We start from the raw sequence: 21,753 nt of genomic DNA on the forward strand, positions 1-21,753 counted from the left end.
GATTACAACATTTTTGCACATTCAAACACTTTAAAGCTAATTGCAAACTTCATTGTCCTTTTTTTTATTACTTTTATCTAAAGTTCGTGTTGTTTAGAGATCTTTCTCGAACGTACCTCTCAATTTGTCTTTGCCGTTTCAACTATGGAAAGTGATAGTTTGACTGTACTGCATTAATTCAAGCCATTGGAGAAGTTTTTGAAAAAGCAGGTTAATGTAAAATAAAAACTGAACCAACATGTCCTTGATTCATGGAGGACAGCTAATGTGACCAAAACCTGCATTGGCTGTTGGGTAATGTGAATAATATTTACTTTAATGAGTTACGATGAGCTTGTTATGGAACATGTGTAAGAAAAGAATTAATAGAAAATATCCCTGGCACATTAGTGTTATCTGCTAAGAGCAGGAGGTGACAGAGTGAAAGGAAATAACTGTAACATTTGAAGAGTTTAGTTGTATTTATTGAGAGCAACAGATGGGGGAAGTGAGGGGCAAAGATTACTAGGGCAAAAACAAAGAGAAAATCTTGTCCTGGGTTTATTGAATGGGTGTTTCTATATTATATAATGGGTGCAGGGTATGCAGTGCACACGGGGAAGGAGAGTGCACCTCACACACCATGCACTCCACACACTGTGCACCCATAAATGATTATTACATCCATAATTGCCTACTCTCCCAGAACGGCTGGGAGGCTCCTGAATCTTGGATCTTTCTCCCGGCCAACCAGAAGAGCATTCAAGTCTCCCAGAGCCTGCCCATTTCCGCCCCCAGGGCCACCCACTCCCAAGTAAAATGGGCAGTCCGAGTGACCGATGACACGATTTGTGCTGAATCGAGTCATAGTAGCCACGCACCCATTTACAATGCCGGTAATATCAGCACTGAATTGGTGCAAGGGACATGTCATCGTGACTCCCCCTGTGCTGCACCATGCTATTCCCACACCGCCCGCTACGCTGCGCCATGTCCCCCAACACCACCATTGTGCCACCCTGGCTGTCTCCTCTTGGAGGGGGCAGCCGGAATGTTGGCAAGTATGCTTACATCTCTGTCGGCGATGCAGAAACCACTGGGAACATGGTGCAGACGCCATTTTCCTGAAGATCTGCACATGCACAGTACTGGGATCACCAGGAAAATGGCACAGACGCCATGTTCTTGGAGATTGGCGCGGGTGCGCAGTAAACTTTTGCACAGTGCCAAAATCTTCTCGGGACATGTGCTGGCAAGAGGGGTGGGCCCACACGAATACTGCACATGGACCCCCCCCTCTGTTATACCAGCCCTGGTTTATTGAACATTATTAATAGCTATCTCCCCAATATATGGCCTGTTATTACTATTTACTCACATATACTTGGTCTTCTAAATGTTGCCATACTGCTCCCTGGGATATGTTCCTATTGCTGCTGCCTAAATACATGTAACTCAAAATGCATGAAATACTACCAAAATGTACCTATTATACTGATTTACACAACATAAACTACTGTTTTAACTACAGGCTGAGTCTCCCATATTCAAATATTCAGAATGACGGAATATTCCGAAATACAGAATTTTTTTTTAGCATGACTGAGATAGTGACACCTTTGCTTTTTGATGGTTCAATGTACACAAACTTTGTTTAAGGTATACAATTATTAAAACTATTGTATAAAATGACCTTCAAGCTTTGTGTATAAGGTGTATATGAAACATAAATGAATTTCATGTATGTACACAAACTTTGAGCCACAAAATTATTGAAAATACTGTATAAAATGACCTGCAGGCTGTGTATATAAGGTGTATATGAAACATAAATGCATTCTGTGTTTAGATTTGGGTCCCATTTCCAAGATATCTCATTATGGTATACATATATTCCAAAATACGGAATATTCCGATATCCAAAATACCCCTGGTCCCAAGCACTCTGGATATTGGAGACTCAACTTGTACTATATAGTATGAGTCAGTGCTTAGTGACAGTCTCTGTCATAGTGTCATTTAATTAAATTACCCTCAGAGACACCATGAAAATCATCAGGGTACAGTATGTGGCCACTACCCATTGTGAATATGCAGATACTGTGCAGCAGGAGAGGTCATGGACACAACAACTTAGGGGCTATACTTTTCTTATACACAATTTCATAAGTAATAGTAATCAGGTATAACTGTACTGTATATGCATTGGTATCTGGACTTTAAAGAAAATGCATTAAACTAGCAGGACGTTAGCTAGCTGTGGAATGATTATTTGCAGGAGTCAGTGTGGCCAAAGCTCTGTGACTTATTATTTGTCATTCCAGTTTTGATGTGCTTCATTCTCTAATCTAGAAAGAGTAGATCATTCTTTTGTCGACAACCTGATCTAATCACCTGAAAAGTGTATTACCAGGATCAGTGCACACTAGGCAAACCTTCACCCTGCTTCCCCTGCTCTGGTCAGGGACATATTATTCATTAGACTGACTAGGCTGAAGCCTAGGGGCCCTGCAGATCTAGGGGCCCCACAGGGAGTATTTGCAAGGCACACTCATTGTCAGCTTTAGTTTGTATTGAGACAACGGTGGGGGGAGACCAATAGCGCACTAGCATCAGGGCTGTAACACCTCCATGAGAGGACATATGACCACCGTCATCAGAGCCGCTGTCACCACCGACGCCGCTACCTGGAGGACGTTCTCTCTCCTCCAGACCTCAGCGCACACACAGGGACAGAAGATTCATCACTAAATACAGAGGACACCCAAGCATAGCGGTGGTGCCAACTGGTTTGAAGTCTCGGATTGCACAAACTGGGATGGACTCTTTAGCTTACGGATAAGTGCATGGTGCGGGACGCCGCCACAACATAAACACAAGGACATCCAAAACCCTGAAGACCACCTTCAGGGTGAAGGAGACGTATGGTGTGCACACTGTATGGGAAGAGCTCCCCCCCCAGCAAGGGTCATCTTACACATCCCTTTCCCAGTGTGGAACACTCTAATACTGGGTACACACTAGGTCGACCTATCTGTGATTGGTAAGTCAGTCACCGGCAGGTCCCTGCAGCAAGTGTACAGGCGATCAGGAGGTCGCCCGTACACACCAGCAGATGCACCGATATATCTGCAGATATATCGGCCATCTGTTGTGCTGCACAGCCAATGTGATATGTCTGTGAACGACATCGTTCACAGACATATTGGGGGAACACAATGCAGGGGGTATTAAGAGAGGAGGGAGCCTGTGTGAAGTCTTCGTCCAGGGCACCCTCATCTCTCTCCGGTGGCTGGCAGCGCCGCAGCAGTGGACTCTGGGCACTGCTCTGTGCCCAGAGTGTACTGTGCATGCACAGGTCACCGGGAAAATGGCAGCCATTTTCCTGGCGATTTCTCTACTGCGCTGATAGCGACAACGTGGGGCTCCAGAGAGGTAAGTAGGTCTGTGTGTACCTATTGTAGATATGCCCAAATGTTAAAATTTGTGAAATCTACTGTATATGTCTTTTAACCACTTAATTAAAGCTACATGAAACCGCAAGCCAAATTTATAAAGGGATAACATAGAATTAAATGTTTAAAGGTATAGAATGAGCATCTACAGTATTTTTCAATTTAAGTCCTGGTTGTGATCTGTCCCTGTAACTGAAGCTGGGTACACACTAGACAATGTGCGTATCCAGTGATGGCAGATGCGACGGCACAATATATATATCGTTACACATCGTTCACCTGCACCATTCACCTTCCTGGCATCGGCAGCTGGGTTGCTCCATCTGGCGTACATGCACGGCTGATGGAAAAAATCCGATGTTGCGGGGCAGGTGCACGCATGAGAGCTGATTCAGACCCAGTCAGTAGGATGTGAACGCTCGTAGCTGGCCGTTAGTTGCAATCCGATCTTGCATATGCATCGCAATGCGCGTGCGCAAACCACTGCAAAAAATCAGAATGCGTTCGCTTGTTGCGCATAGAGAAGCCAGCAGAGTGAGTGACAGGAGAGGCCATTTGTGGGTGGTAACAGGGGCTGGCCACTAGAAACGGGGAGTGGAGGTGCGAATGCAGGCGTGCCTGAGTGTTGCAATGCCGTTTCAGAGGCGTGCATAATTAACAGGCAGCATCATTGTACACATAACTTGGTGGGATTTCACACTGAACTGCTCGCAGTGTTTGCGGCTGGGTATAGTCAACCCCAAGCGATGCAATCGCATCCGATAGTGCTCGATGTACCAATGTTTTCATGCACTTTCAGGAGATGAAGTGCACAAGTGGGCGTCTTATGAATGGCTGGTGGGCGTCTGCATACACTAAGTGATCGCACGCCAAGACATAGTGGGTGTGATAATGCCTTGCCGTGCGATCGCCTGCCTTGCTGGGTGTGTGCTGGATTTGCATACACAGCAGGGTTGCCGACATTTAACTCCCTCCTTCCGGGAGGGAGCTGTCGGGCAATCACAGGGAAAAGTCTCTCGGCAAAAAGGGGGCGTGTCGCGGGAGAAAAGGGGGCGTGGCTATGAGGATGACACGCCATTGGGGGCGGGGCATGGGCGTGACAGCACGATCGCGCCATCATAGCCCCGCCCCCTGCATCACAATGCCATTAATATCGGCATTGTGATGCAGGGGGCGGGACTACGATGACGTGAATCAGCGCAAATCGCGTCATCGCCTCCCCCCCCCGCTGCCGGGGTTTATGCAGGTGGGTCGCTGGGGCCGGGAGACTTGCCTACCTTTCCGGGGGGCCGGGAGCAGCACCCGATTTTCGGGAGGCTCCCGGCCGAATCGGGAGGGTAGGCAAGTATGATACACAGGCTGCGAGCGAACGCATCTAGCGAGTGGGTGTGAATGAGCTCCATAGTGCAATACACACTATGGTGTGTATGTAGGTCCAATTCACCATATCGTCTGAGAAATTATCTAGTGTGCACCCACCTTTATGCTTACAGCATGTGTTATTTGACTATGCTGATTATCCTTTTCCACTCTGGTCCTGATTCAGAGATATTTACTGCTGATATTTGCACAGTGAGCAATGTTTTGCTACCAAGCGTGTACAAAAAGTCTTGGAAACCTTTAATGTGCATGCACAAACCAATGTGAGCCATTAGCAACTGCATACAGAATCACTAACACTTGAGAAGAGGTTTGCGATCCCTGGGCATTTCAGGGTGAGACTGGGAGGGGACCGAAAGTGAACGTAAAAAGGGTCTGTTTCATGGCCATGTTATGGGAGCGTCACAGACATGTCTGGGAACTGAGAGGCTCTTAGAGTAGTAGCGCACTGTATTTTTTTCTTATTTGCATCACAGATGCAGCCAAACACTGATCACAGTGTACTAGAGACTCTGGTCTGCAACTTTAACCTCACAGGAATTTGTTTTAAACATGTACAAACTACAAAGTCACAGATGAAGCCGCTGAATCGAAGCATTTCTTATACAGATTCAGACTCATTCGCACACAGATGTACAAATGTCACACATCAAATTGATTAGTGCAAGCTACAGTAGTAATAGTAATGCAGTTCTGTCTATCCTATTTATCTGAATAAGATGCACATTTTGAGCGAGAAAGGGCCATAACGCACTGAGAGGGGCTATTTGCCGCTAATTAAGCAACAGGGTATGAGGACTCATCTGTAATCAGTACCACAACTGGCTTGTACACAGTGTGAGTAACCTGTCACCTCTCACATTAGTTACAAAATAGGGAAATATAGGACATGACTCAGGGATGGACGCTAATGCCGCTCCTGTTACGCATGTGTACACAGCGGCGATGTTAAAATATGCAAATGACAAAGCTGCCGGAGATATACTGAGTTGCCCATCTGTGGCTTTTCGAAATCCAAGCATCTGTATAAAATGTCGCAGCATCTGTGTACAAAGAGGCAGCATCCGTCCCAGATCATTCCATTGGTGCAGTCCTGAGTGAGTCGATGGTCTCGCAGGATGGCTGTGGAAATTGAGAAGCCAGAGCAATGGCATCCCTCCCCGCAGGGATGATGTGTGTGCGGCAGAGCTGTGCGCCGCAAGAAAGGGGGAGTGGTCACGCGGGCCGAACCCCCGTGGCTATTACTTGGGGGGGAAGGGAGGTGCAGGAGGTCCCTGTGTGGAGTGCCGGCCGGCTCCCTCAGTAACAGGAGCCGAGTGCTGCAGTTAATGTTACAATGCAGCACCCAGCTCCTGTCAGTGAGGGGGAGTCTGCACCTTGGTGTCACCTCTCGGCGGGTGACACCCGGGTGCGGACTGCACCCCCCACACTCCCCTTGTGACGCCACTGAACCAAAGCCAGATTTCTTGCATACGGGAACGCAGTCGCAGGGTGAGACTTTCCCCACGCATGCGCCAACCAGTCAGTGTGGTCGGAAATCGCGTGTTCGCAAAATTGCGAGTGCCTGCTAATTTGAGTGACAGGATGAGGCGTTTGTGGGTGGTAACAGGGGAAGGTGCTTGAAAACAGGGAGTGGAGATCTGAACGCAGGCGTGCCAAACGGTCAAAATGGGCGTTTTAAGGGTGTGCATAATTAACAAAGCAGCGTCATCAACCACGTCACTTGGTTGTTTCTTAGCCTGAACTGTTCGCATATTGCGGTAGGAAAATCCAACCACAAGCACTGCGAGCAGTTCAGACGCCTTTCGATGTACTCGATTAATCTAATAAATAGCGGAGATGACGCATGATGCGAGCAGCCAGGGGGCGTCTTTACAAAATAGCGAGCGCATGTTTCGTTTGCTCGCTCAGACATAGAGGCGTCAACAGACCGCAAAGAGCGAGCGCTCAATTTAAATAGCCAGCCCCTTTTTCTGAACGAGCGAGCGCAAATAGCGTCCGGCTCTGATTCAGGCCCTCTGTATCAGGCCCATAGTCAGAATAAATGCTTATAGAAATGCTGATTTGTAGACACTTGGTCTTGCAGAATGGTTTTCATTAGTCGGACATGGCAGTGCTAAGTTTCACTGCTCAGAAAGGAACAGTGAATGTGTTCGGGGAGACAGGTGCTTTTCGTATCAGCTGTCTCCGTACCGGAGCTATGGTGAATTGCTCCGGCGCTCGCAGTGACTATTTATCAAACAGTGAAAATTGTGGAGAAGTGAACCAGTGGAGAAGTTGCCCATAGCAACCAATCAGCTCCTACCTATTATTTTACAGACTGCACTTGATGTTACTTGAAAGCGGATTGGTTGCTATGGGCAACTTCTCCACTGGTTCACTTCTCCACACTTTTCACTGCTTAGTAAATAGACCCCTAGGAATGTTAATTATCGGGGTCCACTCGTACCCAGATAATTAACATAATGAATAGACCCCTAATGTCAACTAATACTTTACAGAATTTTTTCTATAACTTTTCTTCTCTTTCCTACTGTTTTGTTACCTAATATCATTATCAATATAATTGGTTTTCAGTTTCAGGGGTAGCATTACTAAAACATCTAAAAATGAAAAGAGGAGGTGTTGCCCATGGTCATAATCAGTAATGTTAGCAATTGATGTAATTGCACAGCCATGCCTCTCATACCTCGCTAAATATGTTAAATGCAAGAGGAAATACAGTTTCAAGTTTCAGCTATGTAAATATGACAAAAATCTCGAGAGATGAAAATGAGATAGAGAGGTGATTTACTAAATGACAATTAGGCCTAACAATACAAATACTATTTTGTTTGTAATCATGGAATTGTTATTCTAACAGTATGTTGCTATCTCTAGAGACAAATTCCTGCTTGCAAATGTTACAAAAAATAAGTACTGTAACCCTCTTCATTTAAATTATAGGAAGAGTGACATCTATTGGCTATAATTAGGTACTACTCATTTAATAAGGGAAACATTCAGGGGGTCATACAGACCCGCTCGCGAGCGCAGGACGCTCGCAAGCGGGTCGATGTTGCCCCACTGCGCATGTGCATGACGGAGGGAGCTCCGTTGTGCGCATGCGCGAGACCCGGATAGCGACGGGCTCTCCGTCGCTCCGGGTCTCGCACCAAAGGGGGCGTGCTGTCGATGTTGATTGACAGCACGCCCCCTTTGGTGGGCGTGCCGGGGGCATGGCTGCCAGACGGAGGCGTTCCCATGGGAACGTCTACCGTCTGAAGCCGGCCCCACTGACATCACTAGTGATAGAGCCAAAATCACTCCAGGGCTTGCGGCAGCGAGTCCCTACCGCAGGGTCTCCGTCGCAAGCCCGATGGTCGCGATGATCTTGACCATCGCGGCCATCATCATGGACGCTCGCATAAGCTGTGGGTGGTCACCCACAGCTATGCGAGCGTCCAGGAGGACGCTCCATTTTCATGGAGGAGGGCCCTGATTCAGAGCGAGCGCTCTGGTGAGAGCATTCGGCTCTGAATCAGGCCCTCATTAGATAAACAACTTTAATACAATTTTTGTTATAATAACTGCTAAGATCAGTCAGATATCATTTCACACCACATACTTTATTAAACTTGCATCTTGCCGATAATTCTCCCAAGTTACTGTGGTTTACTTTATACTGAAGACTAGTGCTGGATTAACATTGTGCAGAAAGCACCTATGTAACTTCAAAAATTGCAGGTAATCTTATATGATAAATGAACAAAATCTAGACTATACCTAGAACTAGAGATGTGTGTGGACCCCCATGTTTTGTTTTTAGTTCAAATTCATCATCGTGTTGTGGTTTTGGCAAAACCACTCTCAAGTGTTTTAGTTCAGATTTGGTTTTGGTGCGGTTTTGAATTCCTCAAAAATCAATGAAATCGATAAAACAGATATCTTGGACCTGTGTACATTAGAGATGAGTGAATTGGATTCCTTGGATTCCGAGCCACTCCCAACTTGCGGGATCCGAGCTGATCCAAGCTGCAGCTCGGGTCTCCTGGTCCGCCTTTGATCCCTATCCGAGTAAAAACCTTGAGATCCTGCTGTCGGATCTTGTGGTTTTGGCTCGGACACCAGTTTCAAAAGTCCCAATGAAATCAATGGGCTGACCACTGACTGGCTGAGAGACCCGTCTGTCACGGCTCTCACCCAATCAGCGCTTCACCATAGACTTCAATGGGGCAGACGCACGCAAGATGGCGGGCCCCATCACCGCTTGCACTGCCGACACTGCTGGCACCCCTGCAGTGCTGGCACCTCAACTCCGCCGGTACCTCTGCACTGAGAACACTGTCAGCACCCCTGCACTGCTGACTACCTCAGCACTGCCAGCACTCCTGCATTGAGGACACAGCTTATACCCCTGCACTGAGAACACTGCCGGCACTCCTGACCTGCCGACACTGCTGGCACCCCAATGCTGAAACACTACCAACACTCCTGTGCTGCCAACACCGCCAGCACTCCTGCGCTGCCAACACCACCAGCACTCCCGCACTAAGGAAATCGCCGCCACCCAGCACTGCCGACACCGCTGGCACTGCAGCACTGAGAACACCACCGTTATCCCCACACCGGAGACACTGCCAGCACCACAACACTGAAAACATCGCCAGCACCCCAGCACTGAGAACTCCGCCAGCATCCCTGCACTACCGACAACGGCAACACCCTCTGTCACAGTAAGTGCACCATTGGTGTATCCAACCTGCCCTGTATCTGACCCGCACTGTATTTGACCTGCACTGTAACCAGCATTGTAACCAACCCGCGCTGTATCCGACCCGCACTGTAACCTGCACTGTATCTGACCAGCAGGTACGGAAAGCTGTTTATATAGTTTGGGAGATTTTAGGAAACTGCTCAACGAAAAGGATGATTGATCAGGGCTTTTTATGGACACAGAGTGCCAGTCATCAGTGGCCCAGGGCCCCCAGGATGCATGTGCACTTGTGTAGGAAGCATCCATGTCTGCTGTTGCTACTTTACACATGGTTTAGGTTTTTTTCTTTGCTGTTTGTTAACTACTACTACTTTAGAGCAAAGATATTCCACACACAATTCTTAGTAAATTTCTGTGTTGGATTGTTTTCTATTGAAAGCACTTGCGAGTTGGTTCGATTGGTTATTGATAACATATTACTAATTTGCAAAACAATTTTAAACAATTTTAAACAGAAACAACTGCCGTGTATTTGTGCTGCTACTCTGTAGCTTAGTTTAGCCAGCCAGCCTTTGGCCTATGTTGGTAAACATTATGGTGAGCTGTGAGGTGGTCAAAATTTTGTGGCAATGACTGGAAATGAATGTTATTGAAGTTAATAATGCTCTAGGAACAAAAAAGGCCCAAATTATGTGACTAACTTTTTTTGTAAATTTTTGGAAAAATCCAAAACCAAATCCAGTCACGGCATTTTGGCAAAACCAACACCGGACAACGACTTAGGACCAAAACCAAAACCAACAAGAATGGTCCAGCGTACATCTCTAGTTTACATGCAATTCAAAACCTGAGTTTGTTTTTTTAAATCTGAGGGGCTGATTCAGATTTGCACATATGTTTTACAGGCAGAGGCATTTAAGGGGCGGTGCCGACGCTGGGAAGGCCGGCTTTCCCAGGAACGAGGGCATGTGGCAAGGCCAGGAGCTGTGATCATGGACACAGTTCCCTGGCCTCGCAAGCTGGCCAGCCTGAGTAAGCTGAGGCTTACTCAGATGCGTCCACCATCGCAACCGAGGGTCGTAATGGTGATCCTAGCATGTGACCTCGGTCGCAGTGCCGAGAATGCAAATGCAGCAAGGGGTATCATACACATCCAGCTGCATTTGCATATTAGCAAGGATGGAATTGCAAATCCGCCTGCGTGCAGCTTTGTAATTCCATCCTAAGCTGAATCACCCCCTGAGTTACGAACTGACTGCAGAACTGAACCAGTTCTTGGTTCGACTCTGAACTCCAAAGTGATTCCGAATTATGACTCGATTCAATCTGAGTTCGGGTGTGTTCGTATTTCAGGATACCAAACCACACATCTCTATCTAAAACACATAAGTGTACAGTATAATACATCTTTGCGAAAGAATAATTAATACTTAGCCACTAAACTGAATACTAGTGGGCAAGTGATTATACGATGACTCTCTGATAAATGACTATACAATCTATATGCATATGAAATCATTTATTAATACCAAATGGTACATTGTAAATATTTCAGTAAGCTTGGAAAATACTAAGGGCTCTATTTACTACAATCCGCATATTAAATGCGGATTGTAGTGTGATATTACCGAGTGAATTCGCATTGCGAATTCAGGCAATATCACAGGGATTTACTATAAATCCCTTGCAGGGACAGAGCTTGCGATAAAGCTCTGTCCCTGCGGATCCCATCCGCACTCTAGTTGCGGTATTTTCAGAAAAAATACTGCGACTAAGAGCCCGCGCATGCGCCGACCGACCACCGCTACTACCCCCCCCACCGACGCTAAGCTCCGCCCCCGGCGCTAAGCCCCGCCCCTGTGATCGCGAACCCCCGCGACCCCCCCTCCCCCCCGCGACACCCCCTCCCTTCATTACACTTACCTGCACCTCCTGGCCTCCGGTGATCTTCTCCCGGCTTCCCGATCAGGTGATCTCCCATACTGCACTGGGGCCCGATCACCTGATGACCGGGCCCCAGTGTACTATGGGAGACCAGCTGACCGGAGAGGAGCCATCACCGGAGGCCCGATCACCGGTCCCCGGATTCAGGTAAGTAAAAAAAAAAGATTTAATTTTTTTTTTCTTTTTTTTTCAGTAATCAGCTTGCGGTCTGCTTAGACAACACAGCTGATTACTGGTACCAGCTCCCGCCTCTGCTCTCCCCGTTAGAGCAGAGTGGGAGCCCGGTAACTGGGGGAGACCCTGGATAACGCCACCTCCAGGTGGCGTTATTATCACAGGGCTTCCCCTGGTATTTTTTTACAATTTATTTTTAGTAACTGTGGCCGGATCACATTTCCCATTACAGTTATGGGAAATGCGATCTGCTTTACTAAAAATAAGTGATACTGGGGGTTGGAGTAGAATTTTACTAATTCTACTCCAATTGCCCTATAGTAACTACAGGTGAAACTAAAATAATGTGAAAAGGGTGTGAAAATACCCTTTTTCACTTTATTTTAGTAAAAATAATGTTAATAAATAGAGCCCAAAATCATCTACAATGGGATGTAGTTATTATGATCCCAATGCTCGGGATGCTGGCACTTAGAATGCCAGCGCCAGAATCACGAAATAAGTAAGAATCCCGGTGCCAGCATCCCGATTGCTGACATCCCGACGGTAATTATTGGGGTTAGGGAGAGTTTCCCAAACACGGTCCTCAAGGCACCCCAACAGTCTGGGTTTTAGAGATATCCATGGTTGAGCACAGTTGGTTAATTCAAATTGACTGATAAATCAAATTCACTGAGGTACTAATTAGTTCACCTGAGGTCAAGCATTGGAATCTTTAAAACCTGGACTGTTAGGGTACCTTGAGAACAGAGTTTGGGAACCTCTGAGTTAGGGTTTGGCACTAGGGAGAGGGTTAGGGTTAGGCTGCTGGTGATGAGGGTTAGGTTTAGGCTGCAGGGGGTTGAGGGTTAGGTTTAGTAGTAGGGTTAGGTTTAGGGTAGTTACCAGTAGATGTCAGCATTCTAACTTAGGCACGTATTCAATTGCCAGCAAAAAGCCATTTTCGGTGAAAAAGTTTCGCCGGTGACGCCATTTAGCCAGGCGAGAACTTATTTTTGCCAGTGCGAAAAGTCTGCGCCTTGTAAACAGCGTAAAGATTCGCCTATGTATAGGGGTTGAATTGCGGTTTTGGGGTACACAATTCTGAAAACTCCCCAGCACCATTTGGACAGTCCCCCAAAGGTACTATTAACTGCTTAAAAAAAAAAATACTAAGAACACCCCAAAAAGTACTTTCGTTTTGGGGCAAAAACAACCAAAGTTGGGGGACAAAGTTAAAAACTAGTGAAATAGACTCCAGGGGGTCCCCCAAGTATGCCCCAGGTGTTTTTTTTTATTGCAGGTGATTGCTGAAGGTGCGTTTTCTATGTTTTTTAATACACCACCTTAGCAATTTTTAACCATGCTTGCACCCATTTTCATGTACCCCAAATTTGCTGGGACTAGTTATTTTTAGCAAAAAAACCTGCTAAATGCTTTTCTTCACCACTTGTTCAAAGATGCTAAATAGCAGCTATTGAGAGCATTTAAGCACCCCAAATACCTTCAGTAGGGCTATTCGGGGGTATCTATAGTGATCCCCAATGTCAGTGCATATTTTGGGGGGTGTCAGGCTGATTTCCCAAAATCTGACAGCACTTTTCGCCTGTTTTAGTTTTGCCGGGACACGTTTTTGCGTCCTTTGGGATTGAATAGGGCGAAAAGTGGTCGCGCACGGAAAGTGTTTTCTCCAAAAACACGCGATGTAGGTGGAAAGTCCAGCAGGCGAAAAGTCCAGGACATTTGAATACGGGCCTTAGTCGGGATCCCGGGGTCAGGATTCTGAGTGCCTAGATCCTGAGCACCGGCATCCCGTACCCATCCCTTTACAATACATTGCAGGTGTATTTTAATATCAAATTGATCATTTCTGTTAAAACAAAAAAGCCAGAATTTGCGTCACATTTAATAGAATACATTCTATTAGATATACAAAAAGCATGGCTTCTGCCTTGTGTGTTTGTTCAACTTCTTTATTTTCTGAATAAAATAAATGGTGCATCACTGCTTGGTGCGTGGTGTAATCTGGAAGCCTCTGGAGCCTTGATACATTTTACTTACAATTCACATAGAAACAAGTGAATAGACATCGATAAGGAGTATTTGAGCCAGGCACTGCTAATCAAGTACTCTTTAGTATTTGATCATCAGGAAATACTACAACCCATACTATAAGGCAGGGGTTCCCAACCAGGGTCCTAAAGGCACACTAACAGTCCAGGATTTAAGGATAACCATACTTGAGCACAGGTGACTTAATTAGTACCTCAGTAATATTGATTTAACCATCTGTGCTCAACCATGGATATCACTAAAACCAGGACTGTTAGTGTGCCTTGAGGACCGAGGTTGGGAATCACCGCTATAAGTCATGACATTATGTTGTTTCTGTCTAAAGCACTACATATGAAAATACATCTGCAATGATCTTAGAGGAGCAATTGTTATAGCTCACCAGTCTGGAAAGTGTGAAAAGACAACTTTCGAATAATTTGAAGTGTATCATTCTACACTGAGAAAGATTATTTGTAAATGGAGGACACTATAATCAGCGCCATTTTTCCTAGGAGTGAGAGTTCATGTCAGTGGCCGGCACATATAGAGGAGGTGCCATGAGGACAATAAAGTTGCGTCTCTCATTAATCGATTAATACTCGTGAATTTCCTGGGTTGGCGCCGAGTAAATTCCGGGTCTGATCCGGAATTTAGGTATAAAAGCAGTATTAGGTATCTCACAAACCCTTTTTTCTTAAGCAATTGCTTAGGTATGCCTAGCAGTAGCAATAACACTGGTCATGCCTATAACACTGTAGTTCTTGTCCAGATGGAGACTAGCTGTGTGGCTTGTTCATTCTGTACCCCTAATGCTGGGCATACACTATACAATTATCTGTCAGATATCTGTCCAATTTGGCTGGTTGGAATGAAAACCTGGTAGTGTATGGGAGCAAATGGCAATCGAACATTTGTTCACTAACACTGGAAAACAGACAATAAAGGACGTTCAGTCAAATTGGTTAAATAAAACAAATTTAACCAATTTGAACAATCATTTTTGTCCATTTTCCAGTGTTCAAAACCATATAATCGATTGTCATTTGCTCCCATACATTACCAGGTTTTCATTCCAACCAGCCAGATTGGACAGATATCTGACAGATAATTGTATAGCGTATGCCCAGCATTAGTACTGTGTGTAATGATCTTGTGCACCTGATTGTTATTATGTAGCTGGGCCATTGCTTAATACTCATACTTTATGTATCAGTACTAATTCCCTTGCATACAGGGTCCTTACTATCCTTGTTCCAAGTTACATCTGAGACAAAGATAGACACACTGTAAAGTGCTGTAGAATGTGTTGGTGTTTTATAAATAAGACTTATGCCTCTATTTATCAACATTATTTTACTAAAATAATGTGAAAAAGGGTGTTTTCACACCCTTTTCACATTATTTTAGTATCACCTATAGTTATTACAGGGCAATTGGAGTGGAATTCGTAAAATTCTACTCCAGCCCCTAAGTATCACTTATTTTTAGTAAAGCAGATCGCATTTTCCATAACTGTAATGGGAAATGTGATCTGACCATAGTTACTAAAAATAAATGTGAAAAAAATACCGGGGAATGCCCTGTGATAATAACGCCACCTGGAGGTGGCGTTATCCAGGGTCTCCCCCGGTTACCGGACTCCTGCCCTGCTCTAACGGGGAGAGCAGAGCCGGGAGTCGGTCATTGTAATCAGCTGTGTGGTCGGCACATGCGCAGGCACTTAATCACGGTATTTTTGGCGAAAATACCGTGATAAGGCTCTGAAGGGGATTAGCAGGGACAGAGCTTTATCGCAAGCTCTGTCCCTGAAAGGGATTTGTAGTAAATCCCTGTGATATTGCCTGAATTCGCAATGCGAATTCACTCGGTAATATCACACTACAATCTGCATTACCAATGCGGATTGTAGTAAATAGAGCCCATAATTATGTTTCAGTTCTGTGAGCTGATAACATATTTTTTGAACAATGTTTTTAAAGTATTATTTTTTTGTACATGAAATATTTCTCTGCAATGACTATTAACATATAGGGGCTGATGATATTGCACATCTGCTATTGCATTTTAGTGAAGAGTATCTGGCAAGTATGAAATAGGCTATATCACATATATTGCCAATTTATATTCATTTTATTAGGTGGGGACATTTGTAGCTACAGTCTATTGTGAGCATTAAAATCATATTATAAAATCAGTAAAACACAAAGGGTTTATTTTTTGTGGCACAATTACAAGCTGATTCTCCTACACATTGTTTTATTAAACATGCTTACATACACAAAGCCTGGGGCTTTTCAATATATAGCCATTGATATAATCTCTGGTGTCTGGCAACTTGTGTATAATTGTTATGGAAAAGGCAGTTTAGAATGTGAATAAAATATGTTTTGTTAACAAATGGACATAATTGTGCTGAAGGCATATTCTATTACATGATAACGGTAGTACGTGGTAATGAAGACAAAACAGCTTCTGCTTCATTTAGATGCTTAGGGCTCACATGAACACTAAAGTACGTATATTCCAAAGACATCTATTGGGTATTAGGGCGATCATGTTGATGCTTTACTGGCTCCCAGACATTAGTGGGGCTGATTCTGAGTCACATGTTCTTGCGAACGCTTTAGTGGCATGGTGAGCAATTGTGAGTGTGAATGCTCAAGGTCTGTGACACCAACTTTGAGTGGCTGCGGTTGCAACCATCGGACGCACCAACCCCCCCCATGCTACAGTAGGTGCAGAATCTCTCAGGGCATTGGCGTATCTATAGTGGGTGTAAGGTGTGCGTTGCACACGGGCCCCTGGGGGCCCACACCACACACCCTGCACCCATTATTAATACTTACCTCTCTGGAGTACTGCTTTGGCGCTGCAGTAGCTGTGCAAATCAAAGGGAAAATGGCATGGCTGCCCCAGAGATTTGCACATACGCAGTAGAGGTGTCTCCAGGACCATGGCGCGGGCGCCATGTTACCGGGGACCAGCATGTGCACAATAGACTCTGGCACAATGCCAGCATCTACTGCGCAACAGAGAGGAGGGGGCGGCATGGAGTAGGCCCCCTCCTCTCTTAAACCACCGATGGTCATGCGCTGCGCAACTTTTTCAGGATTTTGATACATGTGCAGTTGCAGAAAATAATGGCAATTTACATGAACATTGACGTTACGTCTGACTCATAATCCGGCCTGCAATTCCTCCTAGAAAATAGCCACTACCATAAAGCTGGCCACACATCTAAAGATTATCTGTCCAACCAGCCAACTAGTTGATTGGTTGGAATGAAAATCTGGTAAGGGATGCAAGCAAATGACAATCAGTAATTTGCTCCCAAACACCGGAAAATGGACAAAAACTGTTGTTTGACAAATTGTTTAGATCAAATATTTAACAAACTTGTCTGACGACCATTTTCATCTGTTTTCTGGCATTTAGGAGCAAATTGCTGATCATCAGTTACTCCCATACGTTACCAGATTTTCATTCCAACCCATCAACTAGTTGGATGAAAGTTGGTATAGTGTGTCCCAGCTTTAGGCAGAATGGGAATCAGACATAATTTATTCAGCAACAATACTGAGGACAGCAGTCTTTCAATGATGGAGGGTTGTTCACAGATATGGATTTATGGGCCCTAATTTAAACAGTATTTATAGTGTGGTCTCAAAATAATTATTTTTAGAGGAACTTGTGAAGTTCACCCCAGACTGTAACAACCTCAATATACAGCCACTCTCCTGTCTTTCCTCCTTTAGCATATTATTTGCTCTGCATTTGAAAAGCAGAAAACATGTTTTGCTTCTAATTAATTCTGGGAACCCCAACCTACAGTAAGCAATCTGTGGCTACCCTGACTGTCCTGGATAACTTTGTCTCATTATCTTAGTGGACTCATTGGACCTTATATAGATTTGCACAAAAAAGCAGACGCTTTCTGTGTTCCCATTCGGAAATCAATGCAAATTTCCACCTGCAGTTGAATATAAGACCTGCTGTATGTAGCAGACAAATCTATTTCTGTATATAACAGTAGACTCTGTTACTGTATGTAGCAGAAGTCTCTGTTGCTGTATATAACAGAATACTCTGTTTCTGTATATAACAAGATGCTGTTGCTGTATATAACAGAAGACACTATTGCTGTATATAACAGATTACTATGTTGCTGTATATAACAGAATACTATGTTGCTTTACTGTATATAACAGAAGACTCTGTTGCTGTATATAACAGAATACTATGTTGCTGTACTGTATATAACAGAAGACTCTGTTGTATATAGCAGAAGACTCTGTTGCTGTATATAACAGAAGACTCTGTTGCTGTATATAACAGAATACTCTGTTGCTATATATAGCAGAAGACTGTTGCTATATATAACAGAAGACTCTGTTGCTGTATATAACAGAAGAGCATGTTGCTGCATATAACAGAAGACCCTGTTGCTGTATATAACAGAAGACTGTTGCTTTATATAACAGAAGGCCCTGTTGCTGTATATAGCAGAAGGCCCTGTTGCTGTATATAATAGAAGACTCTGTTGCTGCATATAGCAGAAGACCCTGTTGCTGCATATAACAGAAGGCTGTTGCTGTATATAGCAGAAGGTCCTATTGCTATATATAACAGAAGAATCTGTTGCTGTATATAGCAGAAGACCCTGTTGCTGTATATAACAGAAGAGTCTGTTGCTATATATAACAGAAGAGTCTGTTGCTGTATATAACAGAATACTCTGTTGCTGTATATAGCAGAAGGCCCTGTTGCTGTATATAACAGAAGACTCTGTTGCTGTATATAGCAGAAGACCCTGTTGCTGCATATAACAGAAGGCTATTGCTGTATATAACAGAAGACTGTTGCTTTATATAACAGAAGGCCCTGTTGCTGTATATAACAGAAGACTGCTGCTGTATATAACATAAGACTGTTGCTGTATATAACAGAAGACTCTGTTGCTGTATATGACAGAATACTCTGTTGCTGTATATAGCAGAAGGCCCTGTTGCTGTATATAGCAGAAGACCCTGTTGCTGCATATAACAGAAGGTTGTTGCTGTATATAGCAGAAGGCCCTGTTGCTGTATATAACAGAAGACTCTGTTGCTGTATATAGCAGAAGACCCAGTTGCTGTATATAACAGAAGAGTCTGTTGCTGTATATAACAGAAGAGTCATCTGATTTTTATCATCAAACTATCTTGAAAAACCTTAGAAAATTGCCTAATTAATAGATGGGACACACATGAGTGAGTGAAACACACCATGTGAGAATAGCCATGATACTCCTAAAGGCAGGGGAGAGAGGTATTTCTTGACGATCAATAATCAAAAGCACCTGGCTCAATAATCTTTTATCGATACTGAAGTAGTACAAGAAAAATGTTTTTACTTCTGAAGGGTGTGTTATGGGAGTGTCGCAGGAGTGGGTGCGAACTCAGATGCTTTATTGTGAACATTGGAGGCCATACTCTAACGGAGATCCTTCCTTTAGCACTGGGCTGGTGCAAGTCCCGAAAGTGCTTCGATGGTTGTGACTGAACCTTCTGAAAATGGACAGCACAGCCCTTGCACAGTCAGATGCACGCTTGTACACCAGGGAAAGCCAAAGACGCTAACACAGTTGCAGCTGCCCCATAATCCCAGTCTCCATCTACCGTACATAGTAGATAGTGTACAGTGGCCTTTGGTAGAGCAGTGATGAATTGTTGGAACCTTCTAAGAGATCCATTGGGTTGGAGGATCACTACATCATGGTAAAATGAAATGCATATATTTGAACATTTTAGTGAACTCCACCACAAACTCATTTCACACTTAGTTAGTCTCCCAAAATGGCTGGAAGGCTCCCAAAAATGGGGTGGCACTCTTGGGCCGTCTGGAAGAGTGGACAGCAACATGTCACTTCCTAATGACATGATTCGCATTGAATCGCGTTATTGTAATCCCCCTGCTTCACAATGCCAACAATTGCGGCATTGTCCAGAGGGGGGCAGGGTCACCATAATGCAATCGTATTGGCACACCCCCAGCACCGTCCACACCTGCCTCGCTGTGACAACCTGGCTGCTCCGTTCTGGTGGGGGGGCAGTCCAAAGGTCGGCAAGTGTGACTAATTTCGTTTTTGTGAAGCTGCAAAGAACAATTTTGAGAATAGAGTGCATTTATGTGTGTTACCACCTGAAGATTGGTCTGAGAACACCTAATGATACAGTACATATAAATGTGTTTATAAGTTCCTTGAGGCTGAGAACAAAGACTGCACTGCTTACCCATTGATATAGTCCATACAGCAGCAATCTTCATCATAGCTTTAGTACGGGAATTGAAGCGGCTGTGCTCTATGGGGTTACGTATTGCTACATACCGATCGAGAGAGATTGCGCAGAGATGCATGATAGATGCTGTAGAAAACAATACATCCAATGAGATCCACACAGGACACAGCTTCTGGGGCAAAGGCCAGGCATAATCTGCAATGAGAAATAAAAGAGAAAGTTATAGTCTGCAAATTGAATCAAAAGTCATAACCAAGCATAATGTTTATTGTGAACCACACCTATTTATGGCAATTTCCAGCCTGCCATGGAATCTATATTTATTTTAGCTTTTATTTATTGTCAGAATTTGTCAGCTTTATTATGAAATATTGATACATACATTTGGGCGGCAGGACTGTGGCATAGTGGTTAGCATTACTGCCTCACACCACTAAGGTCATGTGTTGAATTCATAACCAAATGATCTATTAGTATGGAGGGATCTATTAGTATGGAGTTTGTATGTTCTCCATGTGTTTGCATGGGTTTACTCCCACACCAAAAACAGACTGGTAGTTTAAATGGCTTCTAGTGAAAAAAACAAGAACCCTTGTGTGTAGGAAATACAGGCTGTAAGCTCCACCGGGGCAGGGAACTGATGTAATTGAATAAGTATTCCCTGTAAAACATGGGATACATTTAGTATCCCGAGGTGCGGGGTGCCGGCACGTAGAATACCGGTTGCCAAAATCCCCACACCTGTCAGAATCCCAAAGGGAAGTAGCGGGCTTAGGGGGGGTTAAAGTTAGGGGTTAGGGACTAGAGGAAGTGTTAGGGTTAGGCACTAAAGGGGGAGGGTTAGCTGTAGGCTTCGGGCAGGGGGAGGTTAGGTTTAGGGAGGTTATAGTTAGGTACTCGGGAGGGAGGGTTAGGAGTTAGGTTAGGATACTCACCTTTCCATGTCGGCACTGCAACCTGGTCGGGATGCCAGCGCCGGGATTCTGACTGGCAGGATCCCGAGCGCCGACATCTTGTACCCAACCTGTAAAACGTTCCCTACAATGTATGCACTTTAGATATAACTATATATAAATATATATATATATATAGATCTATATCATACTTGCCTACTCTCCCAGGAATGCCGGGAGCCTCCCGGAAATCGGGTACTGCTCCCGGCTCCCCACAAGAGTAGGCAAGTGCCCCGGAATGGCAGCCGGCACCCCACGATTGCTGCGAAAGTGGGTGGTCCGGGGGTGAGATGACGCAATTTGCACTGAATTGCGTTATCGTAGCACCGCCCCCTGCTTTATAATGCTGGTAATATCGTCATTATAAAGCAGTGGCGGGGCCGCGATCGCGTCGGCACGACCCCCGCTCCGCCTGCCTGAACCGCCCCCACCCGACCTATTGCACCGACCTGGCCAAATATACCTAAGTATGATATATATTTACAGTATATATTTCTTTATTGTTATCAATCCCTACTTTGCAATGTTAAAAATATCAGAATTTTACGATAGATCAGCCAGAAATCTATGGAGATGTAGGTTGAAAAGTAGTGAATAATTCATCAAATAGCTACAGCTTAGCATTTCCTTTTTTATAAAATGGAAATTATAATATTTTAAATTACAGTACACAGTTTAATCGTTAAATCCTTTCGATTGATACTGGGCCAGTGACATATTGTAATGCCATGCTGGCCCAGCGAGTGCTGTAGGGGGCAGGTTTCATAGCTTAGGAAGCAAGCTCTTTTATGAAAATAAGAAGCCAAATTCGTAATCCTTTAGTTCTGATAGAAATCTGCATACAATGATTTGTGCCAAGC

General features: G+C 44.6%; 1 protein-coding gene across 1 annotated transcript in view; it reads right to left on the bottom strand.

Annotated features, from left to right (window-relative positions):
- Positions 1 to 21,753, bottom strand: part of HTR2C (5-hydroxytryptamine receptor 2C) — a 195,176-nt gene that overhangs the window by 5,077 nt on the left and 168,346 nt on the right. The window contains exon 2 of the mRNA XM_088452639.1: positions 19,935 to 20,135. Coding sequence (XP_088308765.1) covers positions 19,935 to 20,135 — 201 coding nt within the window. The remainder of the gene's footprint in view (positions 1 to 19,934; positions 20,136 to 21,753) is intronic.

Source organism: Taudactylus pleione, unplaced genomic scaffold (assembly GCF_031769625.1).
Source record: "Taudactylus pleione unplaced genomic scaffold, aTauple2 ptg000039l, whole genome shotgun sequence".
NCBI classification, from domain to species: Eukaryota; Metazoa; Chordata; class Amphibia; order Anura; family Myobatrachidae; genus Taudactylus; species Taudactylus pleione.